The 21,385-nt window shown below is 39.8% G+C and overlaps 1 protein-coding gene across 3 annotated transcripts in view; it reads right to left on the reverse strand.

The window, feature by feature from the left end:
- The window catches only part of NRP1 (neuropilin 1), a 125,110-nt gene that overhangs the window by 20,368 nt on the left and 83,357 nt on the right, over positions 1–21,385 (reverse strand). For 2 of the 3 annotated variants that reach the window (XM_082192228.1, XM_082192226.1), the window contains exons 7-11: positions 13,878–14,036; positions 11,043–11,187; positions 8,842–9,176; positions 3,218–3,362; positions 1,818–1,922 (exon numbers count right to left, since the gene is read on the reverse strand). In XM_082192228.1, coding sequence (XP_082048354.1) covers positions 1,818–1,922; positions 3,218–3,362; positions 8,842–9,176; positions 11,043–11,187; positions 13,878–14,036 — 889 coding nt within the window. The remainder of the gene's footprint in view (positions 1–1,817; positions 1,923–3,217; positions 3,363–8,841; positions 9,177–11,042; positions 11,188–13,877; positions 14,037–21,385) is intronic. The other variant, XM_082192227.1, reaches the window with a different exon arrangement.

Below are 21,385 nucleotides of genomic sequence, written 5' to 3' on the forward strand. Positions count from 1 at the left end.
GAGATGTGGCTTTGGGACTTGGCGGTGGTACCCATGGGGTGGGGTATATATGGTCCTTTATCTTAACGGTCTTCTACAGAATATTATTCAAAGCCTATGCCATAATTTTCATCTAGTAGCAGTGAAGCTGTGTGCAGGCTTCTGTAGTCAGAAAGGCCAGGCAGCGGGACGTTTTTCAATGCTGAGGGCTTGCTGAACTTCTAAGCACTTTTGCAGCTTTTTTGAAGGGTATTTTATTACACTTGACTTACATGAGAAGAAGCAAAGGCAGCCTGAGAAATTGTAATGTGAAAAGCATGCACTACAACTGTGCGGGATGTGTGTATAATATATAGAAAGACTACACTGTTTTTAGTAATTATTTTTGCGGGGGAATGTGAGATTCGGAATGAGGCAAACACTTAAATAATGAGTGTATTTGCTTTCGTAGGCATTTTTTTATTAGCTTTAGTAGGGTCCCCCCCCTCTCCCCACGATTTAATTGCTGACTAAAGGGGAAACTAAACCCATCCCAAGTCCCTGAACAACTGTTTGCTACCTGGCTAAGGTTATCTAAAGTCCTCCGAGTATGCACTGCCAGATTTTAACTGTCTTGGAAATGTAGCTATGCAAGCTGCACTGCTATGTAGGAAACAATAAATGTTTAGCCCTCCAGCTCATAAGGGAGCGATCATGCAGTAACTTGTAGGAGGAGGGAAATGAGGCCACTTATTTGTAGGTATCTAGCTCTGGCTAACATAGGCTCTATCCAGCAGATCAGACATATAGCCTTATGGGAGAAGAGAGTTCCAAACAGCTTCATAAGCCAAGCTAATTATGGTATATAAAAGAAACAGATACACTCTGGTCTTCATAAAAGTGAGCCCATGGGAGACTTTTGCTCTCTACAGCTTCTTTTTCCTTTCTAGTGCTTAACAGTACTGTACAGACTTAGGTGTGACTTTGAAGAAGTAAGAAGGATAGACCACCACTGAGTTTCAGTTCAGGCAAAATTGTGTATGCTAATGATAAAGAAGAAGACTTTCCTTGCCCCCAGTCCTAAATGACCTCATTGCTAAATGGAAACTGACAGAAATCTCCCCAAGTTGTAATGAAACTCTGTCTTAGACAAGATGCACCTTAGCTTTGGAAAAGGACAGTTAAATGATAACTGATTAGTCTACATCTGTGTTAAAATATCACCTGGGGGGAATCATACTTTAAATAAACAAATAAATTTAAAAGACCCTAGATTTTCATTAGGCTTACAAGCTGTAATTGGTTAAATTGGTAGATCAATCAACTAAAGGTTTAGTTGATTAAGCCATGGAAGTCAATTTTAACTAATGAACAGAGTTAAATGCAAGCTTGGGTTTTCTTTGGAAGCTATTTCTGCGATGGTTTAAAGGTAGCTTTTTTGTTCCTTTTTCATTTTGTTTTTAACTTGTATGCACCTTTATACATTGCTGTACTTAAGGCCACATACAACCCAGAAATGAGTGTTAGATTTTATTTAATAAACCATATGTTTATTAGATACATACTTCATTATCTAAGAAAGGAACAAAGATTTAAATCTTGGAAAACAGATCTGAATTGGATCAATTAATTAATGGTTTCATTGGTTAAAAGACAAGTGACTGACCCACTCCAGGTTCCTTAAATTGTCATGCACATAAAAATGAATATATGTAAGCTGTGGCAATGCTCGCCCAACAAAAAAAGTCATGCATGTGTCATGCTTTCTTATTGTGAGTGATAGAGGCAAAGCAAACATTGCAACTGGGATTGGACTGAACAAAAATGGCGTTGCAATGGAATGTGGATGGCTTCTGCACCTGTCAACTGGAAGTCATCACCTGTTCCGCTGTGGCAGTTTGCTTGGTCATCATCACACTCATCCACAAGGTTGCTGTCAGAAGTGGTTGGGACAGAGGTAGGTACTGAAATAAATAAGCCAACGTGGCTTGATTAAAACATACTCTGAGACTTGTTAGCATTCCAGCCCGCAAGCATGATTCCATGATGAACAAAGACCATTCATTTCATACAGGAAACATCTCTTTATTTATCATTTTCCCATATCCTGCCCTTAATATGGTCTGTACTGTACTGTCTAAGCTGAAGGCCAAGAATAATATTGTCAAGTCAAATAATATGCTTTCAAGATGCAGATTTGGAAACAATTGACCCCACCTGAAACTGAACTCACTTGGGGGTGGAAGGTGGGATGTGTTGTAGCTACAGAGTTCTCTGTATGAAAGAGGTTTTCTATTCTTCAGTAGATGGCATTTTATGTACCCCCACTATTTACATGAAACTCTGAATTGGTGGGTGGAGAAGAAACGCCATGTGACCAACGGAAGGCCCCTATCTACACAGGGAGCTTCAGAATTAGGCCTGTCATAGACAATGTGTACACAAGCTGCTTGCTCTTACACGGTCTTCTTGTCGATTATTCATACATATTGGTCAACATACAAAGAGCTAGCGAGGGTCACGCAAAAGGATTTTTTAAAAAAAGCATTTTCCCCTTTGAAAAGCAGGTCTTCATGTCACATTAAATTGCTTTTTTAAAGTTCTGCTCCCCTTAGTTTCCCAAGTGAGTTGTCATGACAAACACATTTCTATAACCTATATGTATAATGAGAAAAGATCGATACTGTTTTCAAATAAAACCAAATGCCTTGAACTAGAGGAAGATATGGAGGATCTGCATGACTTTTGTGGACTGTGCATCATGTGCAAATGATCTATTAACTCATTCCCTTGAGGGATTCTGGGGGGGGGGGGTGTCACATGCTGGTGGTAGTCAGGGTAAAAGCAGGTGATGGGTGCAGCCAGAGACAAATGAGTTCTGGACTAGCTAATCTGGAATAAAGGCTGCTCTGCTTCCATTTGCACAGTGGCTGCTTCACATTAGAATTGCCAGTTCCTGAGTCGTTTGCTGAGAAATAAGCCCTAGTGGATTTGAGCAAAAAGGACGAAATCAATTATTTGTCCCCCTTGTTTTGCTGTTGCGATCTTCAGCGTTACATCTTCTCTAACAAATATTATAAGGATGCTAAGGTAGGATAGGAAACTAACTACCGTTGCAAAGCACAATACTATTAACAATAACAGCTAATGGAAAAGAAAGAGATCAAACATTTCTCACTCCGCAGTAGCATAAGCAGGACTGTATGCAGGAAAAGAATAATAATTAATGCAACATATTAATCTTGGGCTGTGCAATTACCTTCAATTTCGCAGCCCAATAGTTCCATCCTCAGTCCCAATCCACTGTGGGTGGCTCTTTCAGGGTAAACACGGATGAATCTGGTTGTTATAGGCTCAAAGGTACGGAGTTCAGGGGTGTCATAGTTTGTGTTGCCTTCAAAAACCTACATACAAAACCACACAGGAATGCTGTTTAATAATCACAGGAGATATTTCATTTTTAGCCAGCTGAGTTTTTTCATGCTTTTAGCCTTTGGGAAAGTCAACAGGTAGCCCAAATCCTAAACATTTTATCAAGTGGCTGACTCTGCATTCAAAAATGGGAAGGGGTAGAAGTGAAAGTGTTTCCAGAAATCAATCTGTCAGGATTAGCACAGAAGCAGATTTTTTTTTTTTATGAGACATCTTTTAAATGAGACTCACATCTGAAATTTACATGGATGACTTCGGAGGAAGGGATTCACTGTGGTTTAAGTTCTGGCACTGTTTAGCTATGATAAGACACCTCTTCAAGAGAGAAACTTCAACTGTGCTTTTCTCCACTTGCCCAGAGGCTCACAAATTACAGTTATATTGTAAGTGTACAAATTAAACTTTAGAAGCAGTGCCCATGAGACAGATTTCTTTAAAACTAATCCTAGGAAAGGCTAATGGCTGACATGCTTGCTAACTTAGATGTGGTGGACATTTTGAGGATGTATGAGAAACTGGATAACCAGTTTATTTGGACACCAGTCAGTTCTGTTATATCTATAACACAGATCTCGACAGAACAGAAGTTGTCTAAAGCCACACTTAATTTGCGCAATAACTCTTCAAAAGTGGCTATTTAAAACCAACGAACTTGTGGATGCACGTGCTCTTGTTACTGTGAAGACAGCAAGAATTCCAAAGGTGAATGTTACAGATTGCTAATCATTGTTTTTGTTATAGAGATGAAGAGCTTGTGGGCTTTCCTTCATCAGATGTGAGGTCTCCCACAACAGAACACTATAGTGGATAACATAACGAGAAAATATTAACATTTGACTTTGTACAATGTTGCTTTTGTATGCGATGTAATTTGGAGAGAGGTGGAAAATGAAATGAGTCTTTTATATGAGCAGGTGAAAATGTCATAATTAGGAAGTCAACCATATTTTCCTGTTTCAATCGTCTAGCTTGTTTTGAACCTTGCTGTATTTCTACCTTGATCAGTTCTGTCTACTGCATATATTTTGGCAGCCACATGGAAGCCACCTTACCAGAAATGCTTCTGTCTGGAGGTGTTTCCCATGGGAAGGCTTATCTATGGATTGGCCTGATGCTTTGTGGACTACACAGTCCAGTGCTACATGTTTCTGGAAGTGGTTGGAGTGGAGTGTCTTCACTCAATAAATCTGGTCCATGTGCTGATTTACTTATGTACATTATAATCCTGACACACAACGGTATCCATGTGGCTGGCTTATGGCACCATTTAACATGCTACTTTTTCCAACATGAAGATGAATCTCCAAATAGGAACCAGCATGAATGGACAGTGCAAGTTAATCTTCCAATGTAAATACACAAACTTGGTGGCTGCTTGTACTGTGTACCCTCAGCAGAAATGACCACGCCGCTTTCCATACATTACAAAATACATACAAGTTGGAAAATGTAACATATCTGACCCATAAACCTGATGTTGGGATCTTCTTAAAATTATTGTCCTGAAAGCATTATGCTGAATTCTAAATTCTGGTCCTGTAAAAACCACTTATACCCAGGTTCCTTAGAAGGAAAAGATGCACAGAGACACAGAGAAAAGAGCACAATTACAATTACACTCTCCTTTGGAATCCAGTGTGAAGATTATAGAGGCATTTTAGGGAATTCCCAGCCTTTAGTCTTCCTTCTTCCCCCACCATATTTTGATAACAAGTTGTCAAGATACTAAATTCTTTTAGGGAGAAAACAGCACTCAAAATAGAGCAGGACATTCCTCCTAGATGACCCAGAAGCTGATGAAACAGAGGAACCCAGAAAGCAGTGTATGTATGAGGTGTGTGGGGGGGGATAGAGATCTCCCAAACCCTGTTCTTTCTTCACATCCTGGATAATAGGAATATACAGGAAAAGGAATCAACGAGTGGGACCTGCGACAAAATGTGTGTAGTCCTTTTGTTCTGGATTCCAGCCAATCAGTTATGCCTTCTTCCAGGAAAGTTCCTTTCATTCCCCCTCATCTTCAGTTTTCTGTGTTTTGCCCTCCCAAAAGATGGCATTCTGTGACCACCACTGACTATACTCACACTGTATTGGGACAGTTTGGGGTTCTTTATCCCATTGTTGTTTTTCCATACCCCATTCCCTCCCCCGTGCTTCTGCAAACCTTGCAATTCCCCTGAGAACTCTGGTAAATCTCTTTTTGTGTGTGTGGATGGTGCCATTAAGGAGTAGCATTCAAAGAGCTGACTTTGCTATTATATATATCTGATAAGTACATAGAGTTCACTGTTATTATATATGATTAGTGTACTCAGTAAATACATCTCATTAAAGAGGATTGGGAGGGTGTGGCAATTTATATCTAATTAATTCATAGTTATTAGGATTTATTTTACGGTCGCATTTTGTTTCAAGCATCATAAAAGCACCCTGCTAAATGAGAGAGGGTCTATGTTATTTACAGTGCAGGCACATGCAGTTTTAGCTATGGGATCCAGACTTAATTGTCGTTTAAATAGCAATATATAATAATGGAAACTTTCTATAAAAGGTTTCAGAACAATGTACTGACACACAGGCATAGAATTCAATAGACATTTAATGGTCCCTTGAATCCTAATTATACTGAATCATTGTCTGGTGTCATATGTGTAGTCTAGACCTATCTGTGATTTAATTATGACTGTTCATTCACATGCACAAGTCTTTTCAGAATGGGGTGAAGAGAGGAAAGATACTATTATTTCATCTACTACCAGGTTTATTGATTTGCTTCAGGGAAACAGAAATGCATTTTCAACTGGAAAAAGGAAAGTGCACAGTGATATTCAGAACCATTAGTCCAATGTAGCCCAGGATTGTCTACTCCAGTGCTCTCCAGATATTCTGGACAACCACTTCCACCCCTCAATCAGCATGGCCAATGGTCAGGGATGAAAGAAACTGTAGTCCAGGGCACTAGGTTGGTCTATTTTTAGTGGTAGTGGCCATGGGACATTCTGAGCGCAAGAGGTGTTCTACCACTGAGCTACAGCTCTTCCCCAATAAAATGTGGGTTCCTGAGATGCCCTCCAAAAGAAGATTTTTAAGGTAGTTCCAGATTATCAGAAATGGAAGGAATTGGAAGAAGAAAGAAGTAAGCTAATAACAAGCAAGTGGAAGGGGCTGTGAGACACATAGAAACAAAATATAGGTTGTGTGTATGATCTGCATGGTGCCTTGACTTTTACTAGAACTAATGGTTTGATTCTTAGCCCTCATTGTGTGCTATGCACTAGAATAATGGAAAACTGAGGTCTGGACATGCTCTTGCTTCCATGCAGCTGTTCAGATAGATTTTATATATATAGATCAATATAGATGCTACAGAATGTCAGAGTTTTCTGTGATGCTACATAAGATCCCAGGGCTTATCACCTCCTCCCTCCCTCCCTCCCTCCCTCCCCATGCTAATACTCCCTGCTGAAGTATTATAATCAACCTCAGCAGGCTCTGTTCTGAGTTGGCCACTGTCAGGTGTTTGGCCTGACTCTCCTTTGAGAGATGCTTCCCCCTTCCTCTAGATTGGAGACTGGTGCCCTCCCAGGGGTCTGGCTTGATCCTTGCTGGTCTTCTGGAGGTCTGTTTAAGAGCCACTTTTCGCAGCAGGATTTTGTGGCTGATTGAATGCTGTATATAGAATTTGGTCTGTTTATATTTTTATGCAGGCATAAAAATTCTTGATTATTTTATGTTACAATATGCTTGCTTCTTTTGCCGTTTTATACTGCACTGTTGTTATCTTGCTTCATCTGAATGTCTTCTATAGGAAAGTGGGATAAAAAAATTATTGAATAATCTGTGCAGCTTAGTTTCTTGGTGCTGCAAAATGTGTTGGCCCCCCACTCTAGCATACAATGTTTCCTTCTTCCAACAGGCCAGTGATTAAACTGTGTTTCATTTCAAGAAACAGAGCTGCTTTTAATTTATTGCTTTTAATCAGTGGTTACTATTGCATACAGTCAAGCTTGATTAACGTTTTCAAAATACCTTGGTCCTGTTTTAAAATCCACCAGCCTCCTAAATCCTAAGAATTTATCAAATTCCTTTATAATACATTTTTCCATCACGAAAGAAACATTATTAAATGTGTTGAATATTTTAGTAGGATTATGCATGTTGTACAATATGGGATTTTTTTTTTTAAGGAAGTGCTAATCTCTGAAGCTTATTTACTGTTAGAAATGAAAACTCTAAGTGGACTTAATGTGTTTGCCAGCATTCATTTTTGTCAAAGGCTGCCGGTTTTGACAGTTATGGCAACTGCCTTGAATTTAGAACCAGAAGGTTGTGCAGCATAAGGTATGTCACATAAAAAGCATATGGTGCTCTATTTTCTTCCCCAAGGGTTTGTAAGAATATGTCAAAACAACATGTGTTTTTTAAAAACAAAAATAAGTGGTTAGATCTCATTGTTGAGATTCATTTACTCTTCACACTTGCAGTATCAAGGCCATTTGAAAACAGGCTCACTTTTGCACTCACTTGCAAGAGAAATGGGGAAGAAAACAGCTGCACTTGTTTATAACAGCCATTGTGGTGTAGTGGTTAGGGTATTGGACTGTGGCCTGGGAGATCAGGGTTCAAATCCACCCTTAGCCATGTAGCTCATTCAGTGACCACAGGCCAGTCATCCAGGTAGGGTGGTTGGCTGTGAAAGTGGACAGCTTAACAGAATCTCTGACTTTACAAATATGGGATGAATCTGTACATGCAAGCCTGTGTACAAATGGTTGATATTCATGTTCATTTAAGCTTGACAAATATAGCAGCAAGTCCTTTTCACCGGAACCAGCTATTTATTGTCCAATATCCCTATATTTTTGTTTGGAAAACCATTTGTTTTTTGAGTGTGTATATTGTTATTATTTACTATAGCATTTTACATACAATTTTGTCTAATATACACATTTTTTTTTGAAAGACTCTCCTTTAATTTCAAAATCTGGAAAACTTCAATTTTTGAGAAACTGCTGTGTTTCAGTTTTTATGAAGTGTGAATTAGGTAGGTCTGCCTTTAAATGTGAACTGATTTTAATTTCATAGAATCCTAGAACTGTAGAGTTGGTAGAAACCACAATAATAATCTAGTCCAACTCACTGCAATTCAGAAATCTTTTGCAGAATGTGGGGCTTGAACCCATGAACCCGAGAGTCTCATTCTCTACCAACTGAACTATCCCAATTTACTCTGAATCCCTCCTCAGGAGCTAGTTCTGTTGAATTCAATGGGCTTATTCCAGGAAAGTGGAATTAGGACTGGACCATTGGGTTTGCACCATTACCTGCTACCTGATAATTTTTAATGGGAGAAGTTAGGGTTTGAACTGGGGACCTTCAGCATTCAGAGAGTGTGCTCAACCACCAAGCTACACATTACTCTTCCTTGCCACATGTTGATTATAACCTCACCTTGGCCTTCCTCTTGCTGGCATCCATAATCCATTTCCAGTCCGATCCATTGTTGCTGTATCCAATCTTGAACTTTCTCATGAAGACCTTGTTTTCTCTGTGTTTGCCTCCCTGGACAATTATGCCTCGCACTATCTTCTCTTCACCGAGGTCTATTTGAAGCCACTCCTTTGAGTATGTGTGAGAGGTTGGTGGTGGTAGTGCCCACCCAACACGGCTCGTTATAAGACGCACATTTTCTGGGATCCAGTTTCGCTCAAATTCATTTGATGCAGTAATCTGAGAGTCAGTGATGAGTCCAGACACCATACCCAGCATGCCAGAGCAAGGATAATCTTAATAATAACAATAACAACAACAACAATAATAAAATATATACATATACATACAGGACTTATTAGTGGTAAATGAACCAGAATGATTGCCCTTGTATTATGGTCAAACTGGGATTTTGATGGATCAGACTCTTCACTACATTTTATTAAATTATCACTCCACTCACCACATCTGAAGGATATATGTAAATCTGTGTACTTCACAAGATACCCCATATGTATCAGTGCAAGGTCCGTTCTGGACAGTTCTTTGAATATTCTATCCATTTTATAATACCTCAAATGCATGTAATTTAATTCTCTGATCAATCCTTCCTTAAAAAAATATGCAGAGAAAAATGAAGAAAAAATACCATGAAGAAATTCTTCCCTGCAGGAAACCACAAAAACCCATGAAGAGCCTTTTCTTTTCCAGAGATATATCTAATTTCTGAATGGAAAAAGTAACTTCTAATTGTGAACTTTTATATTTGACCAAAGAATCATTTTCAGTATTCTTCAATGTATCCATTAATATAGCTGTTGTACAGTTCATTATAATAGGAATGATAAAGAATATCATTATGATTGTTTTAAATCGATTTTTGCCACCTCTAGTCATATCTCTCTCTCCTTCTGTTTTCCCTCATAAATGATGTTTCATTTGGTATCATAAAAATCAAGTCAGAAAAATGTGCTTGTCTTGAAACACAGGATGGTGTTGAAACACGGGAATCTATATATATTTAATTAAAAAGAGATTGCTTATTATTATGTATTTATTTTTGCCCCGCCTTTTCCCCTGACAGAGAGTCAAGGAAGCTTACAGATAAAATCAGGACAGCTAAAAACATGTGTGGGGGGGGGGGGAGAGAATCCTTAAAAACCAATTAAACATTAATACAATTAAAACTATATATAAATATAAGAGATCTATTAAAATCATAAGGATAATTAAAATAAAAATAGCATAGTACCAGTAACAGGTGGCACTTTCTCTTAGCTAAAATACATAGGCTTGGCTCACATTTGACACTAAGCCAAAGTGTGAATGAGAGTGCAGGTCCTCACTGCAAAAGTTGCAGCTACCTTTGCTCCTCTCCCCCGTCCTGCTGCTGCTACTCTACTCACAGCTAACCATGGTTTGGCTTAGTGATATGCCTGAATGATCTGTCTTGCTCCAGCGAAACCACAACCTATAACCAAGGTTTGTTCTTGGCTTGCCAACAAGTCCAAGGGAAGCAGGTGAGATTTTACCTGTGAGTATCTGCACACTTGTGTGTTCATGCTTAGCCATGGTTTAGATAACATCACTGAACCGTTATAAGCTACCTAGTAAACATTTATGACTACTTTTACTTTTTAAAAATTATATGTTGTTTGTTGGCTACTGGAGCACCTAATAAACAATGCTAATTTTTAGAGTCATTTTTCTTCAGCATGTTTTCAAATATTTGTATTGCAGTTAAGGAATTTTGCATGTTTCATCAGAAGTAAACCCCACTGTCTTTGATGGGGATTACTTCTGTGATTGCAACCTGGTTATACTTATATCATCGTCTGCAAATATTCGTAAAACAGAAATAGGTAAAGATAAAGGCACCCCTGACCATTAGGTTCAGTTGTGACCGACTCTGGGGTTTATTGGCTGAGAGAGCCAGCGTACAACTTTCGGGTCATGTGGCCAGCATGACTAAGCCACTTCCGGCAAACCAGAGTAGCGCATGGAAACGCCGTTTACCTTCCTGCCAGAGCGGTACCTATTTATCTACTTGCACTTTGACATGCTTTCGAACTGCTAGGTTGGCAGGAAAAAACAGAAATAGTTAATGCTAAATTCTGCTTTTTTAAAAAAAAGAAGATAAAAAACAAAAACTTAATCCTTACCTGTAATTTTACAGCCATACACTTCAAATCTTAGTGATATCCCGGTTTCCCAGCTTGCAGGTTTGATGCGAACAAAACGAGTCAGGATTGGCTTGGGAAATGGTCTGTAAGCAACATCAGTGGGGTTGGTGTTCCCTATGAACACCTACAGAAGGAGAGAAGGAAATGCAATTTCTCTTAAACATGTTCAAAACTTTTTCTTCTTTGCCCATAAATAAAGTGATTGATAACAATAAGTACAGCATTCACAGAGTCTGAAAGGGATAGAGGAGTAAAGGAGGACTTTCTTTGACTCATTGTTTACCTAGATAAAAAAATCCATAATTGAATATGGGCTGTTTAAACCCAATGAGTTTAAGTATGCTTATTAAAGGGGAGCCACTGAGTTCAGCATCACATACTTCCTTCCAATAGTGCAGCTTTCAAGTTATAAAGGAACCATTTTCTCTTATGGATAATTCCATAAGTAGTCTGAAATGCTCTAGATTTGTTTGCCACCACTACATGTTCATTCTACTCTCCCTTGACAGTCTCATCCAACTAGACAAACAATACCACCATATAAATATATAATGCATCTGTTGCAGCCATTTGGGAAAGCCGTACCATAGGAAATACAAATTCTCCACAGACTTAGCTCAAGGAAGGTGACTAATTTCCTCATTTCATTAAACAATGCAAAACTCCACTCTACAGATCTTAGGCAGTTCTCCTTTTATGGACAGTAATTTCTTACACCTTCCCCCAACTTTCCTGTTTTTTCCTTTGCTCAGAGCAGACTATAACAAAGGAAGTTGACTATCTCATCAAAAAACTCCAGGTCATCAACCTGCGTACTTTTCTTGCTCTCCATCTTTATCATGGAACAAATCCCATTGAAACCTTTCTGTTTTTGAACAATTAAGACCATAACACACTGAATATTGCCCATGTAGCATCTTTTATGTCTCATCTGTTTCTTTCATTATAGTCTTGCTAAGAAATGCTCTTCCTTTTTTTAATGGGGAGGAAATGGCCATGGAAGAAGATCAGCAGGAATGTCTTGCAAACATTGACTATATTTACTACCAACCATCTGTTTAACTTATTAATATTAATTGCACAGGAAAGCTAGGCCAAGGCCCGTTGTAGAGTTTGGCTCCCTTTCAGTATGAGGCAACAAATAGGAAAAAACAATTAGGCTCTTATCTGTTATGCCTGATAAGGAAGAATAGAAGAGGCACAAGACCTTCAGGAATGTTATAAGCACAAATAGCAACAGTGGGGGATATTTTAGGCTTTGACCCATGAGCCTTGCTGAATAAGTCATGGTACCTACATCATATCTAGTAAAGAATATTCATTTGGCACAATGGTGCAATGCTGGAGTTTTTTTCCCCTTCAAGGTATATACTGTGTTTTTATAAAATAAGGTGTTATAACTTTCAAAATATTTAAAAGTTTTGAGATTTGATTGGGAACAGATTCCCTTAAACTCAAGTACCTTGATTCCCCCCCCCCAAAAAAAGAAAGTTATGGCCATGAACTGGTGACATATAGGCAAGATGCCAGAATGACAGGGAACCCATAGCTTAGCAGTTTTTAGCATTTCCATCTCAAAGGTGCATCATTAATCCTGAATACACCCATTTTTGGCATTAGTTTGTTAAGACAACCAAATGCAAAGGAAGCTGAGGGACCTATATTTGTAATAGGTGTATGCAAACAGGAAGGTTTTTGCTGGTACACCTTTGTCATATATGGGTGAGAAGCCAGACTTAACGAAATATATTTCTCTGTTCTACACAGCTATTAAAACGAGCTCTATCTCATGTTGTATCTGTTCACTCTTTTTTCTCTCTTTCTAAAAAGAAATCTAAATTTTAAAAGAAAATAAAATAGTGTTGGAGTCACGGGTACAACCCTACCTTTGGTCAAGGCCATTGGTGCAGTTAGGTAATTTTAGACCTGGACTTAATGATTTTATGAGGGTTCCCCTTTAGATGGGCATGTGTACTACTTCAGTTGTGAAACACACAATTAACATTACTCTTCTCCCCTCTCCCCTGACATCATTCTATGCCTTACAACTGCTTCCACATTTCTGACAATATAAAACCAGCAGTAAAATTGGTTAGTAAGACTTTGTTGAGATCAGCAACCCCCTTGAAAAGCATATAGAGCTGAAGGAGGAAATAGGAAGAGTGAATCTCTTTTCCTACTTCCTCTTCCAGCTTCCATGTGCTTCTCAAGACTCTAATTAATTCTACTGTATCCCATTTTCACTCAGGTTTCTTTGAACAGTGAAGTGTGTATACACACACGTTTGTTCTGTCTCTTGGTGGGGAGGAAACTGATTCAAGGGAAGGAGGCAGAGAAGCAACTAGAGGGGGAGGGGTGCCCACAGCAGTCGCTCTCAACAATCCAAAAGTGCCCTAACTTTTGTAGCTTGAGAGTTTCTGTCTGTTTTTTATTACTTATTAAAAAGAGCAATATGGGTAGCACTGTCTGACTCCAAGCATTGAATATGTTGTTTAGGCAGCAACAACAACATAAATACAGTGGTACCTCTGGTTACGAACTTAATTCGTTCTGGAGGTCCATTCTTAAGCTGAAACTGTTCTTATCTTGAGGTGCACTTTCGCTAATGGGGCCTCCCGCTGCATGTGTGCCTCTGGTGTGCGATTTCCGTTCGCACCCTGGGGCAAAGTTCGCAACCAGGAGCAGCTACTTCCTGGTTAGCGGAACTCGTAACCTGAAGTGTTCGTAACCAGAGGTACCATTGTAACTGCAACTAATAAAGCACTCTAGAAATTCACAAGTAGTTCAGGGTGTTGTGAAAATTGAAAACCTTACCAAAGGTTTATTATTTCCATCTTTGACTGAAATCCAGTCTTCTCCATTGGAACTGGTATCTACTCGGTATGTTTTCAAAAAGTATTCTTTCCTCGTTTCTTTTGAGATGGCTCCCTGGGTCCCGATGGCAGAAACAAAGCGGAGAAGACCCAAGTCCACCTGCAGAAAGGAGAATAATGGAGGGACAAAGAAACAGATCAATGGAAAATCAACACGAGGCAGTTCAAATGGTAAAATCCAGTTAGGACCAGAGAAGGAAGGCAACTCAGTAATCAATTTATTGGGGAAAAGGAGCTTTTAAAAATTATTGGTGGAATGAAGTTCAGGATAATGTTGACCCACGCATTTTATTAGAAAACGTATAGACATAAGTGAGTATCAGAGCAAGACAATGAATAAATATTATTTAGCCTGGTTTAGCCCAGAAGATTGATTTATTCATGCAGGGTTTTGTTGCTCATAAGTGTTTATGATATAAGGACTTTATATGAAAATGATGTATAGGTGGTATTTAACACCGGTTAAAGTGGCAAAAATGTATAAAACAGGGGAAAATAAGTTTTGGAAATGTAAAGAAGTCGAAGGTACATTTTATCATATGTGGTGGCAATGTAAGGTTATTAAATTATTTGGGGAAATGATACATAAGAAATTGAAAAAAAAAGTTAAAAATAACCTTTGTTTAAAAACCAGAAGCTTTCTTATTAGGTATTACAGGAATGGATATACCTAAAGACTACAAGAATTTGTTCATGTCTGCAACAACGGCTGTTCGGACATTGCTAGCCCAACACTGGAAAGAAGAAGCCCCCGCCAAGGAAGCTCGGCAAACTAAGTTAATGGAGTATGTGGAAATGGCTAAATTAACTGGGAAACTTAGAAATCAAGATGACAACAAATATAAAAAAGAATGGGAAATGTTTATTGCATATTTACAACAGCAAGCTAATACATTAGCAGGATTTTTAAAAACACTTGTAATGTTATGGGTAATGTTTAGATTTGGAGGCAATTGTAGATAAAGATTTTATTGACATGCATAAATGAAGATAATATAAGGAACCAAGGGATGGAGTAGAGGGAATTCTGGCGATTACAGTTGTTAAAAAATAATAATGTTATTTTTTAATATAATGATTTTGTTTTTTGTGTGGGAATTAATAAAAAATATTATACCACAATGATATAAGGACTCTATTTACCATATTATATACGTGTGTGTGCATACAGACCCACACACTGTACACTGCAGAAACCTAATAATAATAATAATAATAATAATAATAATAATAATAGTTATGTTTTACACCTGATCCAACAATTTCTTTCCACGTGTGGTATGGCAGAACACTAGGGTGCAGGTAGAAGAAGCTGCTCTCTGCATGTGAGGGAAATGGTCAAATTTGCTTATGTTCCTTTTGTGTGTAAACTAACATGGGGTCCTTCTGCATGCTGAAAACAGTAAGAGCACCCCCCTGCTTTGCTTTCATATAAGCAAGACTTTTGTATATGTAAGTGAATGCAACACTATGACTTATTTCAGCACTGTGCAGATGCAAGCAAGACTCCATCTTTGCTCTGAGTGCCTGATGGCTTCACATACATGCAAACAGGACTTTCAAGGAAGAATTAGAAAGCACGGTTGCTGCTTTCTTTCTGTGCTTTACAGCCCCTCTTCTTTCCCCCAACTGCCGTGAACATCAAAGGACCTTCCGAAATCAGAAAGTCCATGTTTGCATGAAAACATTTTGTACGCATGTAAGGGTCTCTTCACATCCCAGCTTCTGCATATATTGTCTTCATCATACAGAACTAATATTTGCGCACCAGCCTCACTAGAACAGGGATCCAGTAAGTTGCTACGTTATGCTTTGGTTTATTTGCACACTGTTTTTTGGCTCAAAGGCAGTCGCTTGAGAGAGAAAAAAGCCACACTACTACTGCATCACCAAGTATGGTTCTTATCTCTATATACCAAAGTACATGATAACATTTGCTTGACCTGTCACAAGGGGTATGCACTTAAGTAATGGAATTTCTAAAGAACCATCTCCACACAAAATCAAGTATTTCCCTTCCCCTTAAAATGGCATTTGAGGACTTGCTACTTGTTCCCGATGAAGCTCTTTTTAACAGGTTTCTGTCCAAGACATTCATCAAGGTGCTTTGACTCTGCTTCTGCTAAATGCCTCCTGCACATCAGAGACGTTTTAATTATTTTTGAAACATGCAGGATACAGATTGTATGTCTCTAGTGTCCCACAAGCATCCTTTTTCCTGGAAGTATGTCATACATCCAAAAGCAAGGGTGGGGTGGAATGGGTGGGTTAAATCAACATACCCTGCATTTGCTTAGGGAAAATGTGAAGGAAGTCCTGTTGAAGACAGAAGGGCTGATATTTAGATAGGCACAGCTAATATAATCCACTTAGAAGGTGGAAGTCCTGAGACAGAGAAAACAGTATATTTGGAGGGTAGGGGAAACTGTGATATGCAGGCTGATTTGTGTGAAGTTACAGAGTGAAAGCTCTTACTCTTAAAATAGGGTGGTGGAAGAGATATCCAACCATTCCTCCACTTGTTTGGGTTCTTTAAAGTGAAAAGCTTTCCTCCACCAATTGCTTTTTCACCCATAGGGAAAAGACACAGACTCTCACAAACGTAAGCAAATATGTATGCAAATATGCCATACATCCCAAAGCAAAGGTAGGTCAGCTGGGTAGGGGAGAAATTAAAGGCAAGAAACAGTTCATCACCCTTCCCCTGGCCTATACTGCTATTCCACTCCCTGTTAAAGCCTCAAAGTATATTAAGGGAGGGAGGAGGGAGAATCATGTCACTGAGCATCACGTGTTGTTTTGTCCAAAGAACAATCTGAGGGTTAATGGGGAGAATGTCGGCATTATGGTGCAGAGCAATCGCAACTTAAGTTGAAATGCTCTCCAAATTGTACGCTGCTGATTGTGAAGAGCGCTGCATTTTTGAGTCACGTCCAGTTATGACATTCAATTCCAAGATGAAGGACTCTCAAAAATCTAGGAGACCAAGGGAATGCAGCGCTGAGTTACTTAAATGAAATCCTTTTCTCAGAAAATTCAAACAGCTCTTCAGTTTTCAAATGATTAGGGTCCCAAGCTCATACTGTTCAAAGTTGATTTGAAATGCCTCTAAATGGGATTTTCATGTGGCTGCTTTTTCCTTCTCTCCTTTTTTTTATATCTTTCTCTCCCCCTTCTCTCTCTCTTTAAATAATCAGCAAGTCCTTCATTTTGAGTGAAGTCAAGCGATGGTCCATTATGAGAGTTCTACAGATTAAAACCTATGCTGAAATTTAGGCTTTGAGAAATGGGAAGGGAAATGGCTGATTATACAGGATCCAATTGTCTGACATACTATCGCAATGTAACAATAATTAAGAATCTGCATTACTGAAGCAGATTATTTAGACCACCACCATAAAAAATGACAAAATAAAACACCTTGGAAGAGGTGGTTCTCCATCGACTGGCATTTATTTCCCCTAAATCTAATGAATAAAAAAATAAATAAAATAAAATACTGTTTGCACTTGCAAAAGTTCTGGGGTGGTCACAGTGCTACACTTCCCATCAGTGAATATCCTGCAACTTTTTATACCACGAATGTTCTTTTTTGTCCTACTTTTGTTATCATCCTGACAGCCGTGATGTGGTAGCACCAGGGAAGCATCACAGAGCAAACTAAAGTGCAATAAATCCAACCACAAATGTGCTATTGGTGTGTCAAGAACATGCTGCAGAACATGCCTGCAATAACACACCAGTTTGGAGGGGCCTAATCAAGCCTTCCTCAACCCTAGATGGTGAACTAAAATTCCACCATCCCTGATCACTGGCCATACTGGCCGTGGAGTTATCTATGCTGGAAAAGGCGGAATTAAACCAAAATACATGGGATTGATATAACCACCTATTCTTCCTCTGCCTACCCCTCCCCCCGTTTCCCGCCTTCCTCTGTTGTGTCTCTATGTCTACTTTAGATTGTAATCCCCTTGGACATTCCTTGCAAAGCACTGTGTACATAGATGGCACTCTGTAAATAAATGAATGATAACATTTGCTGCAGAAAGTCCCAATGAACTCAGTAGGTCTTACTCCTGAGTAAACATTTTAGGTACTCAAGCACTGCATTCTTTTTCTTTCTACCGTTACAAATCTTTGATGTGCCTATAGACAAAGAATAGAGTTATTACTGATTGGGGAAAGCTGTTGTTTGTTTGGAGTGTGTAGGTTTTGTGTGAGTACCCAACCAAACTGGTGGGTGGATATATCAAGAGTATAACTCTGGTCATCAGACACAGTTTCTTACTGAAATAATTTCTGAAACTATCACCTTTAAGGGCTATGCCATCATTCTGTTAGATGCTGACCTATTTCTTTAGGGTAACGATTCTGCCTGGACTTCACCCGTGATCATCAGCATGTGCTCACCTTTCGTCAGAAAGGAAATGTGGCGGATCAGGTTTCTCCCTGCCATTGTCAGGCACTGGGAGCCCATCTACAGTTGTGACAGTAATATGATTACTTGACAGCTGTTCCCTCCTTTTCTGCCCTTAGAGCCCTTTTAACTTTCCCCCTGACTCTCTTCTACAGACCATGCTACACTTTGGTTGGAAGAACTTCTGTTCTGCATTAAGATGAACAATGGAAGAATGTGGTGATGAAAGACTGTACATCTGAAGCTGAACATCAAATACCCCAGCCCCTCCCCCAAAAAAACATTATTTAAGCATTTTCATCCTTGCTGTGTCTCTGATTTATATTTTATAGTAATATTTTTATACATATTTTCCCCATACTGTTTTAGAAAATATTTAGCATTCCTCTGTGGCTATTACCTGGACTAGTAACTATAAGTGCCAGCAAACTTCAAATGTCTTAACTCTTCATTTCCAAGTTTAAGAGGTCTATTTTCTTGAATGTTTTCTCTCTTTTCCATAGGACCGGATTTTAAATTTAAGCGAGCACCAACCCACAGATACTTAGCACGACGTTTCAAGAAACCTTGAGTATGTTACCTTTAAAACGACCTTCACTAACAAGTGCTGCTAGGACTTACAATAAACAAATGGACCAATAATAGTGAGAACTACAAGCACAAGTTAGTGCTAGAAGTACTAAAACTACCAACAGTGCACAGGACTGGAAATAAAACAAACATCTGCAGCACATATTCCCTGCTCCTGGGTAAAAGATGGAAATGAAAGACAAAGGAATTGCTCCTGCTTTTTCCATCAGTCTTCCTACTGGGGCCTAGTGAAAGCAAACTGGATGGTGATAGCTCTTTATTCAAAAGAACTATTGTCCCTCCATTTTCCACAGTGATGCCTGGCATCTGGTAAAAATATATCTTTGTAGCTAAGCTTTTGTCTTCAATACTGCAAGTAGAATGACATTGGAAAGGTCTGCATAAACTAGGCCTGCACTCTCACCAGGCCAAAGAAAGTCCATCAGCCATGTAAGGGGCTCGGTAAGCTCCTACTCTTTCCCCCCTTCTACCTGGCAGGGACTGGGAAGTTGGGGCAAGGAATCACCCATCACCTGGCAGGCTACACTGGATGTCCAGTGGGGCGTGCTCTGCTTGGTGGGTCACTAAGTTGTGCAGGTCTGGTGTTCACATTTTATTTGCAATAATTTCAGCAGGAGAACAAAGTAGCATGTTTAGCTACTGTGTAGTAAATCAAGTAGCAAACAGAATGAAAACAGCTGGTTAAAGAGTTGTGTGCGGCGCACAGGCCATGAAATGAATCTTGCTGCTTCCTATAAGCATACAAACATAACTAAGCTCATAACTGCAAAGGACTCATTTCAGAAATGAAAATCTGTCATGCACAATAAAATATAGTCCGCTGAGACTGCTGTGGCAAGGGAGCGGTTGTTGTTACCAGCCTTTTTTAACACCCTCCTCGTAGGTCTGTCTGTTCTGTTGCCTGAGAAAACAGAAGATGAAGGGCTGGAGTTTGATTAACAGGAAGCTTTTTGTTTGTGAGCATGTCTTGTGACTTGGAAAGCTGCTGAATCTGTCATTTGACCCACTATTTGCTGAAAAGTCAATGTTTTTAGAGAATTGTGTCATTTCCTTCGATAGCAAGCGCTGGTCTGTGTCTAATCAACCACTATGTTACATTATTATCCTGATGGCCATTACAATTCTTCTCCTGCTTGTGGTCAGCTAGCATTTTTTCTCATCAAGGTATCACCTTTTCCATGTAGCGACGAGTTCTATTCAAGGGTGCTCACATGCCACCATGCACCTGTTTTGCACCCTGGAGTGCCACTGTCCAAAGATATAAAGACCCCCTCAAGACCCTGAAGAGGGAAGTTAATGGTGAAGAACAACAATGTCTACCAGTGCTTTTTTTTCTGGCCCTGCCCTGCCCACTGTGAGCTCCCCCAGCGAGGCAACCAGGGCGCACATGGATAGCAGCAGAGTGCAGTGCATGGCAGGGGAAAAACCACCCACTCTCACAGACCTCGTGGAGTGGGACTTGTGCTCTCCGGCCAGCACGGGGGTGGGGGGGGGGTGGGACCCGGGCCGGGCTTTGCTCATGCCACATCTCCCCATGTGACTGAGCGTCTCCCGGGTGTGTGCCAGTATGGTGTACTGGTGAGTACCACCACAAAAAAAGCACTGGCTCTTACCAACAAAATGTTAACAAGACATCCCTCAAAACAGAAAGTGGCAACAAAGAGACAGTGGTTTTGTAGTGACAGGTACCTGACACCAGGCGTCATCCCTGGGAGATATGACATGGCAGAGAACAAAGCGGAAAATGTCATTTGCCCAAGGCAATAGTACCTCGGGTTAAGAACTTTGCTTCAGGATGAGATCAGAAATCGCGTGGTGGAGGCGCGGCGGCAACGGGAGGCCCCATTAGCTAAAGTGGTACCTCAGGATAAGAACAGTTTCAGGTTAAGAACGGACCTCCGGAACGAATTAAGGTCTTAACCCGTGGTACCATTGTATCCAGGGATAAAAGAGCCTCTCAGGCAAAAAGTAGAAAGCAATATCTGAAAGCAAACAAGAGCCCCCAGGGATATTGATTTCTTACATTTATATTCCGCCTTTCTTCTGTCATGGAACCCAAGACAGCATGCATGTGCTTCCTGGCAGTCAGTGGCAAGAGCCAGACCTGCTTATCTTCAGCAAGCTGGTAGCCACATATGTCTTCAGACCATACCTTGGGCAGTTTCTAAGAGAAACTGCCAACATAGCACTAAAAGAGCCAACGTGAGGGAAGGCGGTAGGGGTGGGCTTCCACATTTTGCTTCTCAGCTTCCCTTTCAGAGCAGGTGGAAATGAGGGGGTATTTTTAAAAAAATGTAAGCTAAGAGTCTGGGGCCCTTGCTGGCTCTGGGCCCAGTATACCAATACCATTTGCACCAGCCTACTGGCGGTCCCGATTGTCAATGTATGTACATATTTATGTGGCTGGAATGCAGCCCTCTATACAAATGTCACCCATTGCT

This window comes from Podarcis vaucheri (assembly GCF_965113315.1).
Source record: "Podarcis vaucheri genome assembly, chromosome: 12".
NCBI classification, from domain to species: Eukaryota; Metazoa; Chordata; class Lepidosauria; order Squamata; family Lacertidae; genus Podarcis; species Podarcis vaucheri.